Source organism: Miniopterus natalensis, chromosome 2 (genome assembly GCF_054644295.1).
Source record: "Miniopterus natalensis isolate mMinNat1 chromosome 2, mMinNat1.hap1, whole genome shotgun sequence".
NCBI classification, from domain to species: Eukaryota; Metazoa; Chordata; class Mammalia; order Chiroptera; family Miniopteridae; genus Miniopterus; species Miniopterus natalensis.
This window is the reverse complement of record NC_142082.1, coordinates 149,953,957-149,980,888: the sequence shown is the minus strand read 5'-3', so window position 1 is coordinate 149,980,888 and position 26,932 is coordinate 149,953,957. Positions and strand designations below refer to the sequence as shown.

Below are 26,932 nucleotides of genomic sequence, written 5' to 3'. Positions count from 1 at the left end.
GCTTTATTTTCCAAATTATGAAAACTGAGGCATGAAAATTATGCATATGTTTCAAATGAGGACTTTTCATTTTCCCTTAAAATTTAACTTAAGACACTTGTCCCAGATTTCTCAGTATAAACTGGATAACTGCTAACATAGAAGTTATCATTAATGGATAATTTTTATTAAGTTTGAGTTCCATGCATTTTTTTAAACCTTTGATACCTGCCTCATGTTTCTAAAGGAAGTAGTAGTAACTGACAAATGAATAAATAGTACAGTAGCTACCTATACTAAAAGAAAAACTTGGATGTACTGATTATGATTTTATATTGCATTCCTTCACATAAGGTAATTACATTTATTGATCATTAAAAATGTCCTAGTTAGCCTGGCAGAATTGAAAATGTCATATTCTCCTTCTGTCATCATGAATGACTTCCAGGTACCCTACCACCTGAAAAGTCTGAGAATCACTGACTTAGCAACTATTATGACTGTGTCTAAAGATGCAAATAAAATTCTAAACCACTAACAACTGGCCACTCCCATATTTTTCTGGCCTATCAACATAGCAGTATAGACAGTAAAAGATGAAAATGCCAGGCCTGGCTTTTGTACTTCAAACTCCAGGGCACATGGATAGATAAGACTTATTTCCTACAACTATTCTATACAGATTCTTTCTCATAATGTTCAATATATATTAAATTTACCTATAACACAATTAATTCCCCTTCTGATTGCTGTCTGTGGAGGTAAGTTAATATTACGAGTGCATAGTTGCTGAAAGATTTGCTAACTTCCTTGGTTCATTTTAAACCACAGACCAATGTCTTTTCTACTTCGTACTTAATTTCCATATCTTGTAAACAATAACAAAATAACAACACTAATATTATCAATTTTTTTCAACACCTCATCTACCTTTTATTGATTTGTGTAGCCCAGTTAGATTTCAGGGATCAGATGTAGTAGAAATAGCACTGAACTAGGGAACGAGGGGAACTTCATTTGATCCCTGGATCTGTTTTTACACAAATTGCATAATTAGGGCAAGTCTGAGTGTCAATATTTTTCGAAGCAAACTAGGAAAAACACTATCTGTCTCCAAAGATTGCCAAAAGGATGAAAATGAAATGACATGAGAACTGTAAACTATAAAATGAAGTTCCACTGTGTGTTATTACTACTGTGATTTAGAGCCTCCCTATATTCTACTATAATATCGCTGTTTTAAAAATGTGGTGGACTCCTCCTTTGTGCACAAAAACAAGCTAAGTATTTCTGGACAGAAGTTGCGATCGATAATGCTGCCAAGTAAAGTAACAAGCTGAGACAAACATTGTTTGGATGCTCCTTTTCTGTATTGGCAATTCTCTTTTTAAAATGAAGGAATTTATTAACAAATATGTAAGAATTTCATGAAAACTAATTTGGTACGTGCCCACATTAAGACACTCAGAACCTAAAATTAAAAATATGGCATTGTATACGTATATAGCCATGCTCTTTCCTTTTGACCACTGCCATTAAAAGAATTTTTTCATATTTAAATTATTTATCAAACTGTCAGCTATTTTGTATACAGGTTTAATTGACCACTTGCAATGATGAACCTGAATTCTAGCTATTAAACCTAATAACCATGAATAGACTGAAATGTTACTCAAACTTCTAATTTTATGCACCTGATTTCAACCCAAATGCTGCTCTTAAGTTGTTCTGTTCTGAAGATACCTCCCATGTTTGTTAAGAACTTTAGGCACATCACATACACATAATAAACTGGGTATTTGTCATGAATTCATCTAGAAAATCCTGTTTTACAGGTGAATTAGGCTTTCACCAGGAATTAGTACAAGCTATAATGACTAATCTTACATAATGCATTTGTTGATTTCCCTCTGAAAAGTCAGGTCATATATTTTCTTGATGCAAAAATCTTATAAAATATTTCTTGCTGCTTTTTCCCCTTCTGTGCTTAGCTTAACACAATGCATGCACTATAACAGAGTGTCTCCGAGCCTTTACCTAAAAACGAACCCCTAAAACATGTCAAAACAAATTACGATGTTTTCTCTTCACTTCTGATTGTTTTCAGCACTGAGTCTTCACCCAAAATTTTGCATAGTTCATTGAGTCTCTGCTGCATTTTGGGAATCCCGGCTAGCTGAGATTCTAGTTTTTGTTTTTCCTCACTCAGTGTTAAACGGATTGCAGAATTCAGTTGTTCAAAGCGCCAGCCTCCTTCACCATCAAACTGTAATAAATGAGTGTGGTATTTCCTGCATAATTAAAGTGAAATAATATTATTAGCAATAATTGTGAAAAGCTATTTTAGTTATAGATTCATCATTCTAATTGATTTCCAAAAGTAAATTTTAAGTAAGGTGCCTATTTTACATATGATTTTCAAGAATCCCTCAAGAGGTTAAATTTGTGATTGTTTTTTATGCCAAAGTCATTAATCTCTAGGAAGTTCTATTGCTTTTGTTAAATTTATTTCATATTCTGAATGTATATGAATTGCAACATGCTGTTGCATCTACTTTTTTTTTTAATTCTCACTCAAGGATATTTTTTCCATTGCTTTTCAGAAAGAGTGGAAGGGGGGGGGAGAGGGAGAGAGGGAGAGAGAGAGAGAGGAGCAGTGATGTGAGAGAGACTCATGGATTGGTTGCCTCCCCCATGTGGGAGGGGGGAGGGGATGAAACCAGCAACTGAAGTACTGCCCTTAGCCCGAATCAAACCTGGGGCCCCTTCAGTCTGTGAGGCGACACTCTAACCACTAAGCCAAAGCGGCTAGGGCTGCTGCATCTATTTAATTTATCTTCATAACCCAGGATAAATCCTGGATAAATATCAAAGCAAACTTAGAATGGGACTAAGGAAAGGAGCATCCTCAGCATGAGGGGGGAAAAGTAAACATTTTAAAGTTTATACAGAAAAAACTAAGAAAAATAAAGAAAACACAATACCAATTAATACACCATCCTTTGGGAATGAATTATTCTACATAAGTAAATATTTTTCAATAATTACAATTTTTAGCCCAGCCAGGAGTGGCTCAGCAGTTGAGTGGTTCGATTCCCGGTCAGAGCACATGCCCGGGTTTCGGGCTGCAGCTGATCAATGGCTCTCTCATCATTGATGCTTCTATCTCTCTCTCCCCTCTCCCGTCATCTCTCTGAAATCAATATGTATTTTTAAAAAATAATTAAAATTTTTAGACATTTAAAAAGATGAACTTCATAGAAATATTTTAAAGATTCTTCTATGCCTCCATATAATTTAATCTCTTTTCGAATGGCTCAGGCTCATACTTAGGAACTTCAGAGAGGTACAGAGATGATTTTATTAATGAGACAGAAGACAGTCCATCTTTTCTTACAGGTAGGCTAAGGTCAACAGTCTCTAGGATTTGTGGGGATGCCTCGAGATAGTAATGCTGGCAGAACTGGCCTCACATGGCTGAGCCACTGAATTTTATCACTATGCTGAAGTGGTCCATGTTCTTATGTGTCCTCATTTTTTCTGGCTTTCCCTTACAGTTTTTCTCACTTCTTACCCCCCTCTAAGCTCTCACCTGTCATTATTTACTATGATCAGTGGGCTTAATTTTAGTAGCTTTTATGTGTTTTTTAAAAAATGTTTTTATTGACTTTTTTAGAGAGAGGGGGAGAGAGAAAGGGAAAAACATCGATTGGCTGCCTCCTGCAGGCCCCCCACTGGCGATGGAGCCAGCAACCCAGGCACGTGCCCTGACCGGGAATCAAACCAGAGACCTCTTGGTGCATGGGACGACACTCAACTGACTGAGCCACACCAGCTGGGTGCTCTTCTGTTTTGTTTTGTTTATTTAATTGATATGATTCAGAAACCATAATTTCATTCCTTTATAGTGTAAAGTTTGTGATTTCAAGTATATTCACAAGCTCATGCAACCATCACCACTATGCAATACCAGAATATTTTCTTCACCGCCCCCCCAAATAAACCGCATACCCATTAGCAGACTTTCGCCATTTCCCCTTCTGCTCAGCCCCTGCCAATCACCAATCTTTCTCTTCATGGATTTGCCTGTACTGGACATTTCCTATACACAGCATCATACAATATATGCCTTTTTGGGACTGGTTTCTTTTACTTAGCAAAATGATTTCAAAGTTCATCTAGTTGTAGCATGTGCTAGTACTTCATTAGTTTCTGCGGCTGAGCAATACTCCGCTGTACGTTACTGCACGTTTTATTGACCTATTCATCAATGACAGGCATTTGGGTTTCATCCCAGTGGGGCTGGATGGTTTTAACATGCTGTAAGATGGAAAAAACTCAGCTAGGTTAAACTATGTCTGAAAGACTAAAATCACTCTCAAGGTGAAGGGTGAAATTCATGTGTTTGTTAACACATGACAGGGGTTAATGATCTCTTTCAAACATGCTTTTGAGCATCTGCTATATTTAAGTTTTTTTAGTTTTCAAAGCTTTGACCTCCCAACAGGTGGGACCTCACAAAAATTAAATAGAAAACAATGTATTTCTATGTCAAGGGGTAAAAAAAGTGAAAATGCTGCTATGACAATATGAGACCTAAAATAAAAATAATGGAAAAACAAAGGAAGGACTGTCATACGAGAAAGAGAAATAATAGTTAAAATATCATTTTGTTTATTTCATTCTCAACTTTTCTTGGGCGTTCCTAACCTTGGATCTATAACCAGGAGCAATTCTAGGATGTGGTAGTTCAGATCTTGGCCAACTTCCATCTCTAATGTATCAGAAAGGTCAGGCTCATTACTCCAGTCCTACAAGATTGTTTGATTTTTACACGGAAGGAAGAAACTGTATAGATCTTTCATGAACTGAGATTTAAAGGTGTGTTTCAGATTATGGGCTAAAATAATATTTCCGGGTTTATCTTAGAGGAAATTAAAAGAAACTACTATATCAACTGAGGCTCATTGGTAATAATCGGCAGACTACCTGCACAATGAGGAAAGTGGTAATTTAAAAAGCTATAATTCTATTGAGGAACCAAATAATTTAATAAGCCTCTATAATTTTTGCCCACTTCTGAAACTGGTATTGATTTTAATCTTTACAAACAAAAAGTACCCATTTGTTGTTATGGGAGAAATCCCTCTTCTGAAATCTTTTCAGGGAAAATAAGAATTTCATCTAGGGAGAAAGGGTAATCATAAATGATAGATTTCTACAACATAAATTGACTAAACTAATTCATAAAGCAGAATTGAAATGATTTTAGTTTCATGAGTAAATGTAGTGTGGGTAGCTAAAAACATTTTTCTTGTTAAAGGGTATAAAATTATGGATTTTGTTATTTGCTTAAAAAATTATCTGTCCACTACACACCTATTAGAGCGGTCAAAATCTAGAACACCGATAATTCCAAAAGCTGACGAGGCTGTGAACCAACAGGAGATCTCTTTCATCACTAGTGGGAATGCAAAATGGTACAGCAACTTGGACAGATAGTTTTGCAGTTTTTTACGAAACTAAACATACTCTTACCATACAATCCAGCAACTGCACTTCTTGATACTGATCATATGTCTGCACAAAAACCTGCATATGAATGTTTATAGCAGCTTTATTCATAATTGCCAAAATTTGGAAGCAACCAAGATGTCCCTCAGTAGGTGAATAGATAAATAAACTGTGTAAATCCACACAATGGTGTACTATTAAGTGCTAAAAAGAGCTATCAAGTCATGAAAAGACATGGAGGGAATGTAAATGCATATTAGTAAGTGAAAGAAAGCAACTGAAAAGGCTACAATACAAACTGTATGATTTCAGCTATATGACATTCTGAAAAAGGCAAAACTATGGAGACATTATAAAGAAAGTGGTTTCTAGGAGTTAGGGGAAGCGAGGGAGGAACAGGCAGAGCACAGAGGATTTTTAGAGTAATGAAAATATTCTGTATAATACTATAATGGTGGATACATGTAATTATAAATTCATCCAAACCCATAGAATGTCCAACACCAAGAGTGAACTGTAGGAGTAAACTATGGGCTTTGGAGATAATGATGTGTCAATATAGGTTAATCAATTGTAACAAGTGTACCACTCTGGTGTGTGAGGTTGACAATGGGGAGGTTATGCATGTATAGGGACAGAGAGTATATGAGATATTTTTGTACCTTCCTCTCAATTTTGCTGTGAACCTAAGACTGCTCTAAAAAATAGTCTTAAAAACAACAGCAACCTATTTGTTCCTTTAATTGAGAAAAATGGCTGACTACTTCCAATGCCTCTTTGGGCTACTTGAATAAGGAACTGAATGACAAGACAGCAGAATGAATCCACTGACAGAGGTAAGGCAACACCAGGACTAAGAGAGAACTCCACGTTATCTCAACATGTGATCAATTAGGAAGCACATCTGTAAATGACAAGTCAATACCAGAAAGGGTTCAAGAGTTTTTTTGACCTGTTTCTGTCATCCCTGATTCTGTTAAACTGGAATAATTACACTACTATACTCCTTAGTTATGAGGCTTAAAGAAAATGAGCCTGGAACAGAATAGGTGCTGAATCTGAATTGGCAACTACTATGATGATGAATCAATGGAAAAATAGAGGAGTGGCCCTGGCCAGAGTGGCTCACTTGGTTGGAGCATTGTCCCATGCATTTGAAGGTTGCGGGTTTGATTCCCAGTCAGGGCATATACCTAGATTGCTGGTTCGATCTGCAGTTGGGGTGTATACGGGAGGTAACCAATCAATGTTTCTCTGTCACATTGATGCTTCTCTCCCTTCCTCTTTCTCTAATATAATTAAAAAAAGTAGAGGAATGGTAAAAATGATGTCATTTTTAAAAAATGGGAAATCCCATTAGGCTTTCATGAGGTACTATTTATAAAACATTTTCATTCATTTTTTCCTTGAAACAAAACAAAACACAAGCTTTTTTCCCTATGTTTACTTCAACTTAATCATTTGGGCAATATCAATTTTGGCATTTTCCTGGATTTTGAAGACTGAACTAAAAAGATTTTATAACAGTAGGTTTATAGCTGTTCATATGGAAAAAGACATGCAGGTTATGATTAAAATAGTTTTATTAACTCGAAGGAATAAACTGTTTCATGTACTCACAACTATAAACCTACATCTTTACTCACTCCTGTATATTCTTTCCTAGTACACGCTATGAAATTATGAATATTTTCAGTTTTAAAAAATCACCAAATTTTTCTACTTCTTTTAAGGATTATTGGAATGTGGTGATAGTTTTCCAATAGCACATTAATGCTAGGTTTGGGTATCTAAACTACTAGTGTCAACTTAACAGAAATACAGGTAGAAAGTAAGTGAACTGTCCTATGCTCTGCTCTATAGTGAAAAGTTTAGAAAAGCCATTCTTTAAGAAATATAAGGAAAAACCATCGATCACAACTTTGCATTGCACTTACCAAAGAGAAGGCCTGTGAGTTATGGACAGTAAGGAAATTCCGGCCCCCTTTGCAGCCTGAAATATCTTTCCTTCAACATCAATGCTGACAGCACTGGTACATTCATCCAGCAATGCATATTTTGGTCTTTGAAAAATAAACACAAATAAATTAATCATTTTCCTATCTGAATGAGAAGTCTTTATTTGAACAACACGAGTTGCGATGTTAACTTTAAAGGAGCAAAACAGTCTATGATATATTGAAAGTGATAAATGATAAAGCAAAAGAGCAGTCAACATCACCCCCTCTTTGGATTAGAATATGATATTGTTCTTAAATTTTAAGTATATGTTTCTGAGGCCTGCTCACAATACAATAAACTTTGTTGCTATGCAGACAGATGAATCATAACTATGAGGCATAGGAAAGATGAGGCTGGTCTTGAAGTGCATTTTCTGCAGAAGGCAGGTTCATTCTTGGTGGCAAGGTTCCAAATAATTAAATAAAAAATACATGACAGTAGCTAACTGTCAAACAAACCACAGCCCTGTTAGAAAGATTTACTAAGAAGATAATTTTATCAACAATGTGAGTACCTAATTACTCACTATTAATGGAATCTCGCTGTAAGATCCTGCAAAAGGAAGTATGCCTAATCTAACATGTTTAGAGTAGGTATTTAACTTGGTAACATTGTAACCATGCTTCACAATCAAATTCTTAGGGGGAAAAAATCAGTAAATATTTTTCTTATTGTACTCAACAATCTTGTTTTTTTCTAGCTCAATTTTTACTCTGGAAATGACTTTCTACTACTATCAGAGACACCTATCACCACCAATTTCTTCTGCTTACTCTCTTGCTTTCATCTTACCCCCCTACTCTTACCTTTCTTCTTCCTTTACCTGTCTTGTTTCAAAGCTGTCTGGACGTTAGGTATGTATTTGATACTCAGCAACATGACTTAGCTTTGTTAATAGGACCAAAGATGAAGTCATGCACTGTCATCTATTATTTCCTTCAGGGCTAAAAATCAGTATCAAGTATTTACCAGGACAATTTCTTCCATAAAGATGTTCTGTTGTGTGTTTTTTTAATAAGTGACAATGAAAAGATAAAAACTGAAACCAAGTAATTTCTCATTCAGCATAAATAATTACTTAGCACTGTAAATGTCTTTTCTATGATGGATTTGCTTTTTAATCAGATCATTACCTATGGGGGGGGGGATGGAGAGTATCAAGGCTAATAGACGCAGGAGTCAAAGGCAACTTTAACACCCCATTTGACTTTAAGAACTGCTCTCCATGCAAAGAACTAAAAGATCACTGCAGGTTCCCCATGACAAGAGATGCAGTTTTGCTTCTGGTTTAAGTATTAAGCATTACTTTTTTGTCTCAGAGTTGATCCCTGTTTTATGGATGATTTTTTTTTTTTTTAAGTGGAAGAGAGGGAAAAGAAAAGGAAGTATAAGAGAGAGAGTTGACTTCTATTATAAAATAAGTCACAAGGACATAATGTACAGCATGAGCAGTGAAGTCGTAATAACTGTGTGTTGACAGATGGTTACTGGGCTTATTGTTGTGATCTCTTTGTAAAGCATGTAAGTGTAAAATCACTGTGTTGTACATCTGAAACTAATATAATACTGTATGTCAATTATAATTTTAAATTACATTAATATTTTAAAAGAATTAATACAACTATAAAAAAAGAGATAGGTTTGGGTAGTTTTCTCTTTTGGAAATCTCTCCAGTAATAAAGTTACTTATTGTAGTGTGCCTTATTTTTCAGAGTGCTTTGAGCTAAACAAAGAAGAGATGCCATTTTAGAATTAGAAAAAATGTATATATCTTACACTCTGTTGTCATGGCAACCCCTAGTCTAGCAGATGTAAGATAGATTGCACACTTTTGTTTCTGTGGCATGACTGCTGTTTCTGAGTATGTGTGCGTATACTTAAATACAGTAAGCAATAGCTGGAATCTGTGACTGATATAACTAAGTAAAACATTAGATAATATGGTTTCTCAGATTCTCCTTCCTTTTTCTTTTGGTGTATCATCAAAAGAGTGAGCCTTGCCAAAGATAGTCTATCCCCATCAAGACAGGACTATACTGCCCTGACCAGTGTGGCTAAGTGGTTAGAGCATCGGCCCATGCACCGAAGACTCGCCGGTTAGATTCCTGGTCAAGGGCACATGCCCCGGCTGTGGGTTGGTGAGTGAGGCAACCAGGAGATGTGTCTGTTTCACATCGATGTTTTTCTCTCTCCCTCCTCCCCTTCCATTCTCTCTGAAAAGCAATGGAAAAAATCCTCGGGTGAAAAAAAAAGGAAAAGACAGGACTATACTGATCATTCTTTAAACATTAAAAATCCTCTCAAAAAGAGTATACAATTTTAATACTTAATACTCCTTGCCAAAGCTCTCCCTTTTATCTAGTTGAAGTATTTCACACTGAAATTCAAATCTTTTTATCAATCCTTTGAGGCAGTTTCTCATTTATTATACTTTTCCTTTACTAGGTTTAATATTTCCATTTCATTTTACTTTTTCTCAACAGATTCTGCTTTTCAACAACTTCATCATCTTTGTGATCACTAAATTTTCTTTCCACTGTTGTACTTGTAACTGGATCTTTATTCAGTCTCATATATATATATTTTAATATATCTTTATTGATTTCAGAGAGAGGAAGGGAGAAGGAGAGAGAAAGACAGAAACATCAATGATGGGAAAGTTATTGGTTGGCTGCCTCCTGCATGCCCCCAACTGGGGATCGAGCCTGAAACCCGGGCATGTGCCCTGACCGGGAATTGAGCCTCGATCTCCTGGATCCTAGGTTGATGCTCAACCGCTGAGACATGCCAGCTGGGCTTCAGTCTCATATTATATCCCAAGTATTTTAGATACACAAGTATCAACTATTTATTTTAAGTTATGGGTACTTGAAATCTCTTTGGGTTGGCATCTTTTATTAATGCCTCTTGCTCTATTACACAGTTTATTTTATTAACAAACTGATGCAGTGAGAAATCTGCAGTCACATTTTACATTCCATCATATTACATTTCACCAACTATGCTGGTGATCACATTACTGAATATTTACAGACAGGGTTCAAACAGATTCAGGGTGATAGTGGGTAACAGCTGGTCATAAATGTCAAACTGTAAAGTTTACGCTTGAATCTTACCACATCATCTGAGAAAGGGGTTACAAAATATACTTCACTGAACATTCTAAGTTAGCAAATTCTGGTTCATTTTCTTTTTTTTAGCTTGTCATATTCTTAAACCAAGCATGTACATTATTACAAATACCATGTTATTAGCACAATAATTTTTCCCACTAAAAATTACAGCTAGACACAAAATTAATACATACTATCTGATTAAATTTATATGAAGTTGTAGAAGAGGAAGAATTAATTTATGATGATAGAAATCAAAACAGAAATTATCTAAGGGGGATCTGACTGGAAATGGGATTGAAGGACTTTCTAGGGTGATAGAAATGTTCTCTGTCTTAATTGAGGCGTTGGTCACATAATGTATTATATACATTTAGCAAAAGTCATTGAACGTATACTTAAGGTCTGTGCATTAGGTACCTAAAATTTTACCATCATAATAATTTTTGTGAAACCCTGGCTAGCTATTATGTAATAATGCACATAAAACGAGGGATACAAATTTTCATATACTTTATGAAAATAGTTACATTTAAAAATCAAGATGATGAGCAATTTTTGTGTACCAAGAAGACTGAGAAGAAACTATTCCAAAAATTTAAGCATTATAGTTAATGACAACAGATATTTTTTCTTCTTTATATTTATCTAAATTTTCTACTTTTACGAAGTGAATGTATAATTATATTTTAATGGACTTGTTTAAATGATATGTGCTTTTTCCAATGACAAACTTTGAATATGAATTAGATGATTTTAAATGGTTATTATCAATTTCATTAGGTATGAGTATGGTATGTTATTATGTAAGAAAATATCCTAAGAATTCAGAGATTGATGCCAAAGTATAAGGAAAAAATGTCACAATGTTTGAGATTCACTTTAAAATGCTTAAAAAAATTAGATAAAGCAAATATAGCAAAATATTAGACTTGCTGAATCAGTGTAATGGGAATATGGTGTTCATCTTATAATTTTTTCTTCTTTAATGAGGTTTTGATGTCTTTTTCCATAATGAAAATTTGTTGTTGTTGTTTTATAATGCATAGCCAATAAATTACTAAGTGTGGGCCAACTAGGTGTCAAGTATTTAATGAGGCTTACTCGATATATTTTTGCTCTTTTTTATCAGCTTTTTAAATTCTCCACAAAAGTATTAATGCTTCTGCCCTGGCCCGTGTGGCTCAGTTGGCTGAGCGTTGTCCCATAAGTGAAAAGGTGGCTGCTTCAATTCCCAGTCAGGGCACATACCCAGGTTGTGGGTTCGATCCTGGTCAGGGTGTGTACCAGAGGCAACTGATGTCTCTCTCTCACATCGATGTTTCTTTCTCTCCCCCTCCCTTCCTCTCTCCAAAAAATCAATAAAAGCATATTTAAAAAAATTGTTAATGCTTCCCACTCCAGTCCTTCAGGAATCGTGTCTGCCTCAGTTTGTGGCCCATTCATGCATTCATACGTGTAATTCTTGGTCCTTTTTGACCAAGATGTAAGTACTAAAAGTGAGTAACACAAAGAGGGGAAGTGAGAGACACCTGTAATACTGTCAGCAATAAAAATAAAAATTTTTAAAAAGTAACATATTTTCTGATAACCTCCTGCTCTGCATAAAACTCAGGTACTCATTGCCAGAAGTCTAAGGAAAAAGATGTCTCTTTCAAAGAATAGGACAGACAAGAAGAATAAATCAGAATAGCCTTATTATTTCTTTCTAGTGTTCTGTGCCTGGTATCTTTGAACTCCAAAGGCTGTGAATCTGAAGCTGTTTGCAAATAAAAAAAGTTTTATCATGAGAAATTATTTTCTGAATCTCTTTTTATCTCAGTCCATTAAGACCTATGCTGGCTAGTTCCTTTTTCCATCGGATATGTCTGATTTTCCAGGAGAAGAGCATTATTAAACTTAATAGGCTACTGAGTGGTTGAAAAGTTTATTTATTTGGGTTTAACAATTTAATTCAGAAATATTACTGAATGTCTACCTACTGTGTTCACAACAGGATAATAGTGGTTTCCTATTCTTCACAGTTTAAAATTAATACTAATCCTACTTTCAAACTTAGAATACATGAAAACCTAATTTTATAATCTAACATTAGTCATCATAAAAGAAATAGAAAAAAGGCTTGGAAATTTCTGTCACATAAAAAAGCAACTTAAAAAAATTTTAAACTATAAAGTCTAAGCATTCATTTTTCAGTAAGATATTTTTAAACTAAAGATGAGGACATGGAATCTTGTCCAAAGGTTTTTTGGTTACAACAATGGAATAGTAGATTCCTGAGACTAGCATACTTACTTATGGTAAAACATTCGAGCCATGCCCATTCTTTGCTTTTCACCTCCTGATAGGACATCTTTCCAGTCCATGACAGCATCCCATCCTTAAAAAAATAAGGATATATATTTGATAAAGCATTTGTTTAATGTGACAGTTTTCACAGTTTTGGACAAGTGATTCTGGCAAGTTTATGAACACAGTAAGTTCTGGTATTTTACAGAGCATATCCTTGGATAAACTAGAGGGCAACATGTATAAGCATTTTGTTTTAGATATGATATTTTTAATGGTAATAATTCCTTTTACCTCCTAAGAATTCTAAATGCTGACACTTTTAAAATTTGTTTGTTTTTGAATATCTCCAAAGAGTTGGTAAAGTTATACTTATTTTTCAGGGTGTTGACAGAAACCAATAAATTTGCATAGGCCTGTTGCCAAGTCTACAAAGGGTAGGACAGGAATGAATGTAAATGGCTTCCATGTGCCTGGCACTTTCTATGAGTTTTCTCATTAATATTCCACAATCTTATAAGGTATATATTATTAGTTGCACTTTATAGATGGGTAAACTGAAACTCATGGAATAATTGACATGTCTAATTTTACACAGCTAGATATCAGAGTTGGGATTTAGATGCTGGTCTGTCTTCATGCTTTTACAGTTTATTTATGCCATCTCTTACCACATTTCAATTACTGACTTTCTGGTGGATATTTATTCAAAAAGTAATGCTTTTACTTTTAAAAAATAGGTTAGCTCTATACATACTGATATAGAAATGTATCTAGAATATTTTTTATATGAAAAACCAAATTGCAGAGTTTTGTGTGTCATTTTCCTTCCAGGAGATGTCTTATCTATTTAAAAACATATCCTGCCTGGCTGGTATGGCTCAGTTGCTTGAGCTCTGTCCCATGCACCAGGAGGTCACCAGTTCAATTCCTGATCAGGGCACATACCCAGGTTGCAGGCTCAGTCCCTAGTAGGGGGCGTGCAGGAGGCAGCCGATTGATGGTTCTCTCTCATCATTGATGTTTCTATCTCTCCCTCTCCCTTCCTCTCTCTGAAATCAATAAAAATATATTTTTAAAAAACCCAGACATTTCCTTATATATCTATTTAAAAGCATATCCTTATATTAGGAAAAATGCCATTTGATTTGAAGTTCTTGCATCTAGTGAAAACTGTTAAAATAATATTTTCTCTATGACTGAGTTTTATAGCATTATGAAACATAAGTGAGGATTTGAAAAACAGGTTCAGATTGCTACATGGTGAAGAAATATTCTGGGCTTAACTTTCACCCTCCTGGACCCTCCAGCCCCCTCCCAGTTGAGAAGACACAAGAGAAAAGTATTTGGGTCAAAGTAAATTTTAGCATTACATATTTAAGTAAATCATGTCCTTTTTTCCACTAAACCCAAAAGTTTTAGCAGGCAATACTACTTAATCTCAGGACAGCTAAATCAGAACTCAATCATATTATCACTTCTGATGCTGATTTAGTGAGACTAAGCTAAAAAGAGAACGACTTTTCTGCTACCTAAAAATGTACAACTGCTTTACTTCATGTCCATTTGTTACCACTTCTACTTTCTATTTTGTAGCCTCTTTGATGGAATTAAACACAGTTTTTATTTCCATCTTTTACCAAAGCAAAGCATTTCTTTAAGTAAAATATTAGGTAGTCTAAACAGAACTTCAGTAAGCCTTTTCCAAAGCAAGTAATGACCTTGCAATTGTGCTTTCTTGCTTCGCTTAAAAACATTTTTCATGTTTTAAGGATTGGGCAAGTAAAGTGAGTTTCCTTGGAATTTTTTGATGAGTAAAGATATAACTATTCTTAGTATATAGAACACTGACTTTCAGGTAAGGTCTGTGGTTGAATCCCTGTCTCACTACTTACTATAGGTCCCTGGGGAATGTATCAAACTTCCCAAATTTCATCTGTAAAAGGAGGCTAGTAAAACCTCATTGGAACAACATCATTGGAAAGTTATAAATATTAACTAAGTTGACAATGTAAATTGCTTAATATGTTATATTCTGCATAGTAAGCACTCAATAAACCGTAACAATTGCTATTACATTATTAAGGTTGGAACATTCATAAAAACATTCTAGAACTTCTTGATGACTTTAAAAAAATAAAATACTGCATATTTATCATACATTTCTATTTGGGTTACTGGATTTCAAACTTATCCAAAATAACTTACCCAAGACTAATATGCAGCATATATTCTGTCACAGTGTTTTAAAACTGGGAAGGAGTTGACCATATGAAACAAAAAGACAGCCTGCTTTCCATTTTATAAATTAAGATATTGCAGACACCATAAAAAATATATATAATAACACTTCTTTTGTCTGCCTCATTTGCTTATTGTAAAGATCAAATGAAATAATATGTGTGAAATTTCTTTGTAAAATATCAAGTACCATCATACAAAGACAAATATACTACAGTATCAATATCACAACTAGTAATAGTACCATTAGCTACTAATTCTTGTGCGTTTACCATGTTGCCACTGTTCTAAATGCTTTACATAGTCTTATTTAATCTTCTTGGAACCTTATAAGGTAGATTTTTATCTCCACTTTACAGCTGAAGATACAGAGAACAGGGCTAATTAAGATTTGATTCCAAAACTTTGACTTCAAAGCTCATATGCTTAGTCACTGCACTTTCCTGCTTGTCTGATAATGTGAAAGGGCTAAGAAGTAAAAGGTAAAGTCCATGCAAAATTAAACCTAGAATTTGGGCTTGTTATTTCAGTAGTTTTTCTAGGCTGCCAGATTATATGTTATCAAATTATTTGAAAGTATGACTATTATAAAGCAATTCTTTTTTAAGCTCATACATATAACCATTATTCCTATTCTTTCAAAAATGTCTTATGCTGAAAACCACAATACAGAAATTTCTATTATTTTTATTCTCTGTATGCTGTTTGAGAGAGAAAAAAAATACTGGTAAGGCTGTGGGTCTCAAAACAAAAATGAAGTTTCATGACAATGATCTCTCAAAAAATTAAGTTTAATGTAAGTGGAGAACTTGACAGGAAAATATTTCTGTCATAAACTTTACATATATCTAGATGGACAATGGCCTCAGGGACACCTGTCCATTCAAATATGAAAAAGTAACTGTTTTAAAGTGCCAGCAGCAGACTTAATAAAAAGCCTAGTGTGCTGCATGAAATATAACACAAGCAGAAAAGCGGATGTCAATATTGGGAAGCAGTAAAAGATGCAAACTCCATCTTTACTTGTGTGCTTATGTTCCAATAAGAGCATATATTCCAATGAAACCAAAGACAATTTACCAATTTATTTTTTAAAACACAAAGTTAAATGCATTACGTAAAAGAATGACAGAGTTTACCTCCTTCTCTTTGAACTATGTGATAGAGATGGACATTGTGTAGAATGCATTCCAGATCGTGGTCTGTGTAGCCTTTATCACGCATGTCATCCACCGAATCTGGGTAGATGACTTGATCCCGAAGACTCCCAAGAGACATGTATGGCCTATGAAACATCAAGCACACAAGAATCCTAGGACAACATCATTTCAGTTTCCCCAGTGCGACATCTCATCCCGGCGGTCTGAAAACTCCACATCAGACTTTCAGACCACATTTCTAGGATCATATTTATTGCCTAGCGATGAGGATTTTTCTCTTGGCATGGCAGGATAACACACTGCTAGGTTCATGTAAAGATTTACTGAAACACAGACACAAGTAAAGTGCTCTATTTCAAAATCTAACAAGAGATAGTTGGATATTTCCAGCACAGAAATACATACTTGTTTCGCTATATTTATGTTGCTTCTGTATTTCAGCAAATATTATTTAGGTTAACTACTATAAAATTTTAGATTTTTGACCCAGCAATGTAAACAAGCAAAAATTAAAAGAAAAAAAAAAGCCATTCATAATAAGAGAAATACAAATAAAAACTACCCTGAGTTTCATACCTATCAGGTTGGCAGAGGTTCAAAAGCTTGACAGCTCACTCCAGCCTCTGTGTAAATGGTGGCAGTGTAAAATGGTAGCACCCTTTGGAGGGGACTTGGCAAACCAACATATCACTTGGCCTTTGACCTATTTCTAGAAACATATCAATAGCAACAACAACAGCAAAAAATGCCTAAGGTTATCCATTGCAGATTTGTAATTGCAAAATATTGAAAAAAACAACCAAAATGCTAATATAAAGGACACCGATTGAGTAAATGATAATACCTGCACTATGTAGCTATAAAACAGGACGTGGAAATCTCTATGAATTGATATAGAGTGATTTCCAAAAGATATTAAGTTGAAAAAAAGGTCAAAAGTATATGTATAGCAGGGTTTCTCAACAATGCCGTAATGAATATACTGAACTACACATTTCTGTGTCGTTGAGGGCTATCCTGCGTATTGCAGGATGTTTAGCTGCACACCTGGTCTCTGTGCATAGATGCTAGTAGCATTCATTACAGTAATGACAAAAAATAAATCTTCAGATGCTGTTCTCTGGGGGACAGAACCATCCTCATTTGAAAACCGTTGATCTATACAGTCACACCCTGTTATCCGGGGGGGACTGGTTTCAGGACCCCTCGTGGATATAAAAATCCTTGGATGTGTAAGTCCCTTGTATAAAATGGTGTAGTATTTTCATCATATAATCTACAAACATTCTCCCGTATACCTTAAATCATCCCCAGATTCCTTGTAATTCCTAATACAATGTAAATGCTATGTAAATAGTTGTTACGCTGTACTGTTTAGGAAATAATTACAAGGAAAAAGTCTGTACATGTTCAGTACAGACACAAGCATAACGACATAATACCCATCAGCAACAACATAACATTTAAAATATATTTTTTTGATCCATGGTTGGTTGAATCCATGGATGTGGAACCGTAGGTGCAGATGACTGACTATAGTATACTGCCTTTATGTAAAATAAAAGCAAAACAAGAAAGCACATGTTTATCTGCTTATATTTACAAAGGGAAACACAGGAAGGGTTTGGTTATATTTACAAAAGGAAACACAGTAAACCAGGAACTAACAAAATTGATTACCTACTGGAGATGGGAAGAACAAGTCAGGCTGGATATTGGGAGGAGAACCCTTTGTACATAGTTTTTACTTTTAGAATCATGTTAAAGTGTCATTAAGAATAAATAAATAAAAATTAAATCAATAAAGATGAAGGAAGAAACCCTAAAACTGAGTATAAACAGAAAAAAATGAACTTAATAGTTTATCAAATGAGTAACACGACCACACAGAAGGGGGGGGGAGTGACTGGTCCAAGTAACTTTTGAGCTTGACTACATAATTTTAGAAGATCAAAAGAACCACATAGAAATTTTAAAACTTATTTGTTAAGTTTTTTGTTGCTAATAATATAGGTGTACCAATTCTGGAACTATTTTATAATGTTGTAGGACTGATCAAATAAGTAAACATCTTGTTACTATTAGGAGCTAGGGTTCTCATTATGGAAGAGAGAGGATATAAATATGGAATGTGGGGACTCAAGAAAAACCCCCATAATATTTAACTTTTTTTAATCCTCACACAAGGATATGGGGTTGTTTTTTTTTAATTGATTTTTTAGATAGAGAGGAAGGGAGAGGGAGAGCAAAAGAGAAAGAAACATCCATCAGTTGCCTTCCGCACGTGGCCCGATCGAGGATTGAATCCACAACCTGGATATGTGCCGACTGGGAATCGAACCTGCCACCTTCCGGTGCATGGGACAATGCCCCAACCAGCTCAGCTACACTGGCCAGGGCTGTGGTCATATTTTAAAAATGGAGATATAATTTACATATCATAAAATTTTAAACTGTACAATCCAGTGACTTTTAGTATATTCATAAGCTCATGCAACCATCACCATTGTCTAATTTTAGAATATTTTTTTCACCCCCAAAAGAAATTCTATATTCAACAGCAGATGTTCCCCATTCTTTTCTCCTCTCAGCCCTTGGCAACCACTAATCTACTCTCTGTCTCCATGAATTGCCTATTCTGGGCATTTAATAGACATGGTATCATATAATATGTGGTCTTTTGTGATGGTCTTATTTCTGTTACCGTGTTTTCAGGTTAATACATAATGTATTATGTAAGAGTATTTCACTCCTTTTTATGGCTGAATAATATTCCATTGTATGGATGTGCCACATTTTATTAATCCATTCATCTGTTGATGAATATTTCAGTTGTTTCCACTATTTGGCTAGTATGAATAGTGGGCATGCATGTTGGTGTGGAATTGCTGGGGCACATGATAACTACATTTAACTTTCTGAGGAATTGCCGAACTGTTTTTGAAAGTGGCTATACAATTTTTGGTCATATTTCTTCTATCATATCCCTATGTCTTTCCCTCCTGTCCTCTCCTTTACCTTTCCCTCTCCAGTCTAACCATATTTTAAAAAAATACAATGACGCCCGGCCAGGCGTGGCTCAGCGGTTGAGCATTGAACTGGGATCCAGGCGATCAGGGTTCGATTTCCGGTCAGGGCACATGCCCGGGCTGTGGGTTCGATCAATGACTCTCTCATCATTGATGTTTCTATCTCTCTCCCTCTCCTTTCTTCTCTCTCAAATCAATAAAGATATATTAAAAAAAAAAAATACAATGAGGACACATAGTTATTTGTTTATTTACATCATCTTAAGCATTCATATAATGTGATGATATCTTAAATTAATATTTGGTAATAATAATAGTAGCATAAAATAAAAATTGGCCACCAAGGTCATTGAGCAGTTTTTAGTTAGTACACTGACACTACTTAGAAGAAATACAAGGAAACCTTAGCAAAATACTTTTTCTAACTTCCAAAGTGATGCCAGTTCTAATTTAATGTAAGTCAGAAGCATGGATATCCCATTACCTTACCATAAACCCCAGATATAATACAATCAATAAAATGGCCATGACACAATACATAACTGAGACTACAATGATTATAATACATCTGAACATTCATTTCACAATATGTCTACAGGATTTACCATAAGACTTGATTAACTGGCAATGTTTGATGGCATCATATTTTATATCTACATTTCAGGGAAGGCAGTATAGAATCATGGTTGTGACAATGGGCTTTGGAGAGATGGTTTTGAGCTGGAAACCTGAACTCAGCATTTACTAGCAATGCGACCAAATTCTGAGCTAGAAGTATCTCGTTTGTAAAGTAACTTACTTTATTGCATGTTATGAAGATTAAGTGAAGCAATGTAGTCAGAGCACATAGTAGGCATTCACTAAACTTATTGAAGCAAAAAAAGTTCATTCCTACTTAGGCTTAAGTTTTCTACTTATGGGAAAAGCAAATTTTAAAAAGGCTGTAAAAAATTTCTATTTAGCTAGCTAAGAAACTTGTAGTTTTATAATCCATAGTAACTTTTTATTTTTTGCAATATGATTAATAAGTACCTAATCATATAAATTTTAGAAATTATATTCTTTTAAACACTCAAGAAAGTATCTCAAGTTTACTTAGAAGTACTTTTTTTAATTAACCGGAGCACCATGTAGTTCACTGGAGCAATTTATGGGGCCTCAAAGGTATCAATATGCTTCCTTTGTAAGAGGAATTTGGAAGGGCAAAACTTTATAATTTCTTTAAAATGATAATTTAATATTATTTATGATTTCCTTATGCCTTTTGAAATCTGTAAATTCTCTTTGATGAACAAGTATGGCAATTTATTTCATAAGGGCTCTTAACTATAAGGCAAAGCAAAATAACTGAACTATGTTTTGCAATGCTTAATTTCTTATTGTGTTTATAAGTCTAATAGTTTTGAACATGCACTCTTGAAATAAAAAAAGTCAAAACAAGAAAGAAACATAGTTTTAACTGCTAAGGTTTTTAAAAAATTCAGTCAGGATGAAATTTAAATAAAATGTCAAACCATAAACATTTTATGCTGCTAGATGAAGAAATGTAAATGTGTCCATATAATTTCTTATTTGAGCTATTGTTACTAAAAATGATTTAATAGAAGATAAAAATTGTTTCTTTGAAAATTTATGTGAAGAAAAGGCTGATGAAGTTATACAAAAATATCTTATAAAATTATGTATTCATTAAGGACAACTACTATTGCTTTACTAATGTGCCATTTTCTCACCATTGTTTCATATAACTTGAAATGCTAAAAACAGCACTTTATCTGTTGATGTTACTATGTACCTCATTATGTGTTTAATGAGGTACACAGCAACTAAGGATACTCTAATAGGTTTTGTTAATATAATTTTTTAAAAATATTATTATGAAGTTAAAGTTACCATGGTATGATGTTGAATCTATTTGAAAGCAAAAGGGAATTGAAGACCCTACATCCAGTGTTTATATGATTAGTTTGCATGTGATCCTATTTCCAACTCAAAGGCCTGGAATTTAACATTGTAAGCTAGCTCAAGTTTCTCCAGTCTACTAAAGTTATACATAATTGATAAGCACTTAAAGTACCCTTTTCTAAACTTTCCTTTCTAGATATATAGACCTCTTCATATTATCTTCTAATTATTTCAGGTAGATCAATTACCATGTCAGAATGTTATTAGCTTACTTGCTCTGGCCCATCAGGAAGAGATTCATGCAACATACATACTATTAGCAACAACAACAAAAATTGATTGCTTATAATTAGTAGCTAACAAAAGAGAGACACTAATTTTAACTTACTTTCTCTAAGTAAAATTCAAATCACCTCTGTTGTGGAAAAAATATTGGAATAAACCCATAGGTATCACATTATAATTTAAATAATTGTCATTATTTAAACAATTATCATAGTTGTTTTTTGTAATCCAAAATTCCTCCAAATGCATCTATAATGAAAGCTCTTCATTGTAACAGTAAAGTTAAAGTAAAATTGTTCGAGATTGATTCCATTCCCAGTGATTATGGCTTTTTATAGTTATTATAAATATCTTAGGGTACTTTTGTAATTGGTTTTATACTCCCCACTTTTCTGTCCATGCAAGTATCAACACATTATGGTTGTTTTGGTAAAATGTATTGACATTTATTGGGGTTTATATTTGTATATTTTATATTATTATCTACTTTTCTATTTAATATTGACAAAAGTAGAAAGAAGGAGAAAGCATGGAGAAATGTTAACCCTGTCTTTGTGCTTGGAGTCTCTGGAATGATCACCCAAAATGCTAATTATTTTGTAGTCATCTAGATTTTAATTGTGAACAATACTGATAAAAGTTTCACTGCAATTTGACTATATTTAAGGCATGTGCTAAGTTTAAGAATAAGGTACAGCTAAGAACTTCTATAGTAACAAGAAGCTAGCGATCTGAAAGCTATAAAACCTAGCTATTAATAATTCATATAAATGTATATGCTGGAACCAATCATGTCATCAAATTTTTTCATGAACAGCAAAAACAAGATTTGAGTCGTCAATTCATGTAATTCCTAATATTCTTAAAATAAATATGTAGCAAAAGAAGAAATACTCAACTGAAAAGAGATAACTACTTATTACTGAAATTATATTTTTAGGATTAGATACTTCTAGGTGCCAGAACAGAGATGTGCACATCCTCTTAAGAGCAGGGATTGTGTTCATTTCCAAGTAATAAAAATAATAATGTTAGTGGAATAATCAAAGTATCAACAAGCTAAGAATACAAATCATTTAAAAGTCAACTTTGTTAAGAGTATTTATCATTATATTAAATTACTGTATGGAATTTCTGACATTTGACCTATTGACCTTTAAAAATTACAATTCCATGTGGCTTACCCTAATAATTGACTCATAAAATGAGAAAAACTTTTAGATGCATTGAAGATTTTTTCCATTATTATTTTTATAAATTAGCCCATAGAAGAGTTACATATGAAAAAAAGCAACATTTTTCCAAGCAACAGAAAGCTATAGGAAATCATGTTTACATTTATATATCCCTTTAAGAGATTTTTAAGAACTGAATGGTAATAATTACTACACAGGATATACCAAATGTGTAGCTTATAATTCTGTCAACCAATTGTCCAAAGATATTTATGTAAATTTTACTTGATTTGAATCTAATAGTCATAAGCAAAGGAATAGAAGTGAATTTGCTACAGCAATACTACTGAAACTTTTTCATAGCTAAAATAATTTCTTTTAAAAAAGATATATTAAATAACAAATATTTATTCCCATCTAAAGAGCATTATTAGGTATATCTAGTGCAAACAACACGATAAATAGTTTGCTCCCTAATTAGTATAAGAAGCTGTATTAATTTGGCAATAGAAACCAAGTCTGTGGAGATATTCATTAATTAATTTATTCAATTATTCATCAGAGGTTTATTGCACAGTTATAATATGCCAACAGGCATGTTTTAGGTTTAGTAGGATACCACCAATGCATAAAGAGACATGCAGATGCCCTTTCAAGCTTATATTCTACAAAGATCTGTTGAACAGTGACGCACACATAACATAGGCAAAGTCTCTTCCAGTAACAACTCCCACTCTCAAAGCCCAGGTTTGTCTAATTTGGGGAGAGCAAGACCAGTGTATGTGTAACCTATTAGGTATGGGGCTCCATGAGTAGGCCTGGATTAAGCTATATCATACTCTTTTATTCCAGAGGCCCTTTCAGACCAACATTCCACTCAGGCAATGGCCTGGCTAGCCTGCATCTTACTTAAATAAATACACTCCTTGCCCTGACCAGTGTGGCTCAGTTGGTTGGGTATCATCCCCTGCACCACAAGGTTGCCAGTTTGATTCCCCAGTCAGGGCACATGCCCGGGGCTCAATCCCAGGTAGGAAGAGTACAGGAGGCATCCAATGTTTCACTCTCACATACATGTTTCTCTCTCTTTCCCTCTCCCTTTCCCTCTTTCTAAAAAATAAAAATAAAAAATAAAAAAATCAATCAAGCAAAGAAACAAACAAACAAACAAACAAACACACTCCTTGTCTTGCAGGGGATCTCTCTGTGTTCTGGCACCTAGAGATTCAGTAAGAGTTAAAAAGTTCAAAAGCTAGAGATCCAGGGGAAAACGGTGATCAGGATATTTAAACTAGTATTCCTCCATATCCTTACTTAGGTCCTTTTCCAGACCTCTTCATTCTTTAAACTGATATCTAAGGTCAAAGAAGAAAAGCAAGGATCTCACTGAAATACTTTCCTATGAGGGCATCCTCTTTTCCATGAAGAAAGGAGGCAAACTAGGTCTTCTAACCTCTCTGGTTCTTTAACAGTCATTATCTGGTTTTATATTTGTGAATTAAACAATATTGTAGTATAACATAGTTCTATGCCTCCAAGAAGGAAATTCTGGATTCAGAAAGTATTCATATAGAAACAATTCAAAAGGAAGTTCAGATCTTTAAATATCTACAAAACTAACTTGACACATGTATGTCTTAGCACGCAGTGCAGTTGTGCCAGTGTCGGTAGTGTTGGTGTTGAGGGTTTTGTCCATTCTGTTGAATTTCCTATAACAAAACAAAGTCTTTGCTCTGATGCAAAGACAATTTCTTCTTTTGGCAACATACAGGATAAATAATGATTTTTTTAAAGCCATAATGCTTTTCATAAAAATTAAGATTTGCTGATTTTATATCTCTGCAAAAAGTCTGATTTAAAATTAAGGAATATTTTTGAGAAATTATTTGAAATTTTTTGAGAAATGGGTTTTAGAAGAATAGGAAAAGGAACAGAGAACATAGTCTAATTTAAAAGTGATTTGAACAGAGTTTAACTTAAAGGAATTTCACTTTTATACAAGAATATACTTTCTTTCATATTAACATAAATGAATGGAAGCCAAGTACCTGTGCTAAAACTTTATGTTAGAATTGGCTTGGATTGCCTTCCACCCCCAGCATTAAAAGGACTCTGCTTCCAAACAATAGCTTGATAGTAGTGCAGTGTAAGCATTCCAAGCAAACCACCTTAGCTGGTGATATTCACTGGCAAGGTCAGGCAAGAGAATAGGAATTTTTGAGAGAGGTGTCTCCTGCTGCAGGCAATAACCAAGAAAAAGTGACTTTAGAGTCAGATATACCTAAGTTCAAATGTAAATTCCAACATTTATCAGCTGGATGACTTCAACCTAAGATTTCTCATCTATAAACTAGGGATACCAGCACCACCCTTATGGGTTATCATACAGAAAAATTAGAAACATATAATATATGAAAAATAGTGACTAGCACACAATAATTGCTTGACACATTGTAAATTAATTTAAAAAATCGTAATCGATCAGAGATGTTCAGCCCTTGCTCAAGATGCCCTAGAGTCTATCAATTATCTCAAGAGGTCATACGATTCTCAAAACAAGAATCAATATTAATTCAGCTTATTTTTAAACTATGACGATATCATTAAAAGTGCTAGTAAAAATGCCATAAAATAAAACATGGGTTAAATGCTGGCACTTCTAAAAGCTTTTATGTCATAAGCTCCTCTTACTAAGAAAAACAGTTGAAGAAAGTAGAAAATTTTGAAAGTAATACAAACTATAAAAGAATCATAGTTTGTTATTCCTCATAAATTTGGAGAATAAAAGTGCTAGAGCGGCTTTAAGTATTATGATTGTCTGAGAAAATATTTAAGGTCAAAGTGTACGGCTTTTTAAATCACAGGTAGATGTTTTAAATATGATTGTTTTATTAACCTGGAAATAAGAGGTGGTGAGTACAGAGGGTTTGTATCCAAAGATTTGGGGAAGTCTAACCCTGGCTCTGAACTGCTGGGTAATTCTAAGTATTAAAGTCTCTAATCCCTTTGAGCTCCAATTTAATTATTTAAAATATTCTATTTAGCATTACTTAGGCAGAGCATAATCAATACATACTGTTCATACATTAAAAGATAGTCAGAAGTAAAGTTATCTATATTTAATTTGCTGTACAAGCTAATTAGTCATACTATACTTCCTGTGTACAACCAAATTTAGAATTTTTATGATGTGCTAAATTTTAAAATGTGATTCATAACTACTTTATTAAGCGGTATTTATTTACATTTAGTCTAGAAGATTAAGTAACATGGTACTGGAACCTACTACCCTGTGAATGGATTAGTTTATAAACAAATGCTGAGCTGACAAATAACATGTTATTTATAATTTCAGAATATCTTATGACAGATGAGTACAAAAAATGACTATTATAGAAGTTACCGTCATTTTTTTTTTTTTTTTAAGAAGCATTGGCAGACTAAAATTTAACATATAAGACTGTGGTATGTACTCTTAAAGGGGAGATGAGCTGGGTGGCTCAGCTGGCTGCAGTGTCATCCCCTACACCAAAAGGTGGTGGGTTTGGTTCCCGTTCAGGGCACAAACCTAGGTTGTGGTTCAATCCCTGGTCATGGCACCTACAGGAGGCAACCGATTGATGTTTCTCTCTCTCTCTCTCTCTCTCTCTTCCCCTGAAAAATCAATAAAAACATATCCTTGGGTGAGGATTAAAATTTATTTATTTTTTAAAAAGAGGATATGAGCTCCTTAGGTAGGAACCAGGGAAATGGCAGACTCCCAAAACACTAGAAAACTTTAAAAAGTAATTCAGAGAACTTCTTCCTGTTATCTTCTTTCTTCCTTTTCAGCCAAAAGAACACATCAGCAATGCTTAAGAACCTAGGCAATGAACACTATTTCCAGTATGTTCAGATGACATAATATTAATGGAGATAAGTCTAACAAATATTTACTTTTCTCAGCTTGGTGTATTAGAGGGAGGGTGGACAGGACAGCCCTGCTTAGAAGTGTCCGAAAAACAAAAACGAGAAACTTGTGTTTACTTGAATCTGTGGCATTTCTGATCTATTCAGACACTGGAGAAACAATTCATGACAACTGTTAAAATCCTAACTTTTGAAACCTAGGTCAAATGACACATTGTTCTGTTGTATTTTCCCTCATTTTGAACATCTATAGCATTTCTTACCTTTCTTGAGGCACTTATTCTGCTTTAATTGAAGTTACTTGCATGTTTTTGTTTAAAACCAAATTTGAC

General features: G+C 34.2%; 1 protein-coding gene across 4 annotated transcripts in view; it reads right to left on the bottom strand.

Moving 5' to 3' along the window:
* Positions 1-1,998: 1,998 nt before the first annotated feature.
* ABCD2 (ATP binding cassette subfamily D member 2) overlaps positions 1,999-26,932 on the bottom strand; it is a 48,167-nt gene continuing 23,233 nt past the window's right edge. For 3 of the 4 annotated variants that reach the window (XM_016201441.1, XM_016201440.2, XM_087813937.1), the window contains 4 exons: positions 16,277-16,422; positions 12,903-12,987; positions 7,431-7,556; positions 1,999-2,270 (listed from right to left, as the gene is read on the bottom strand). In XM_016201441.1, coding sequence (XP_016056927.1) covers positions 2,051-2,270; positions 7,431-7,556; positions 12,903-12,987; positions 16,277-16,422 — 577 coding nt within the window. In that variant the 3' untranslated portion in view covers positions 1,999-2,050. The remainder of the gene's footprint in view (positions 2,271-7,430; positions 7,557-12,902; positions 12,988-16,276; positions 16,423-26,932) is intronic. The other variant, XM_087813936.1, reaches the window with a different exon arrangement.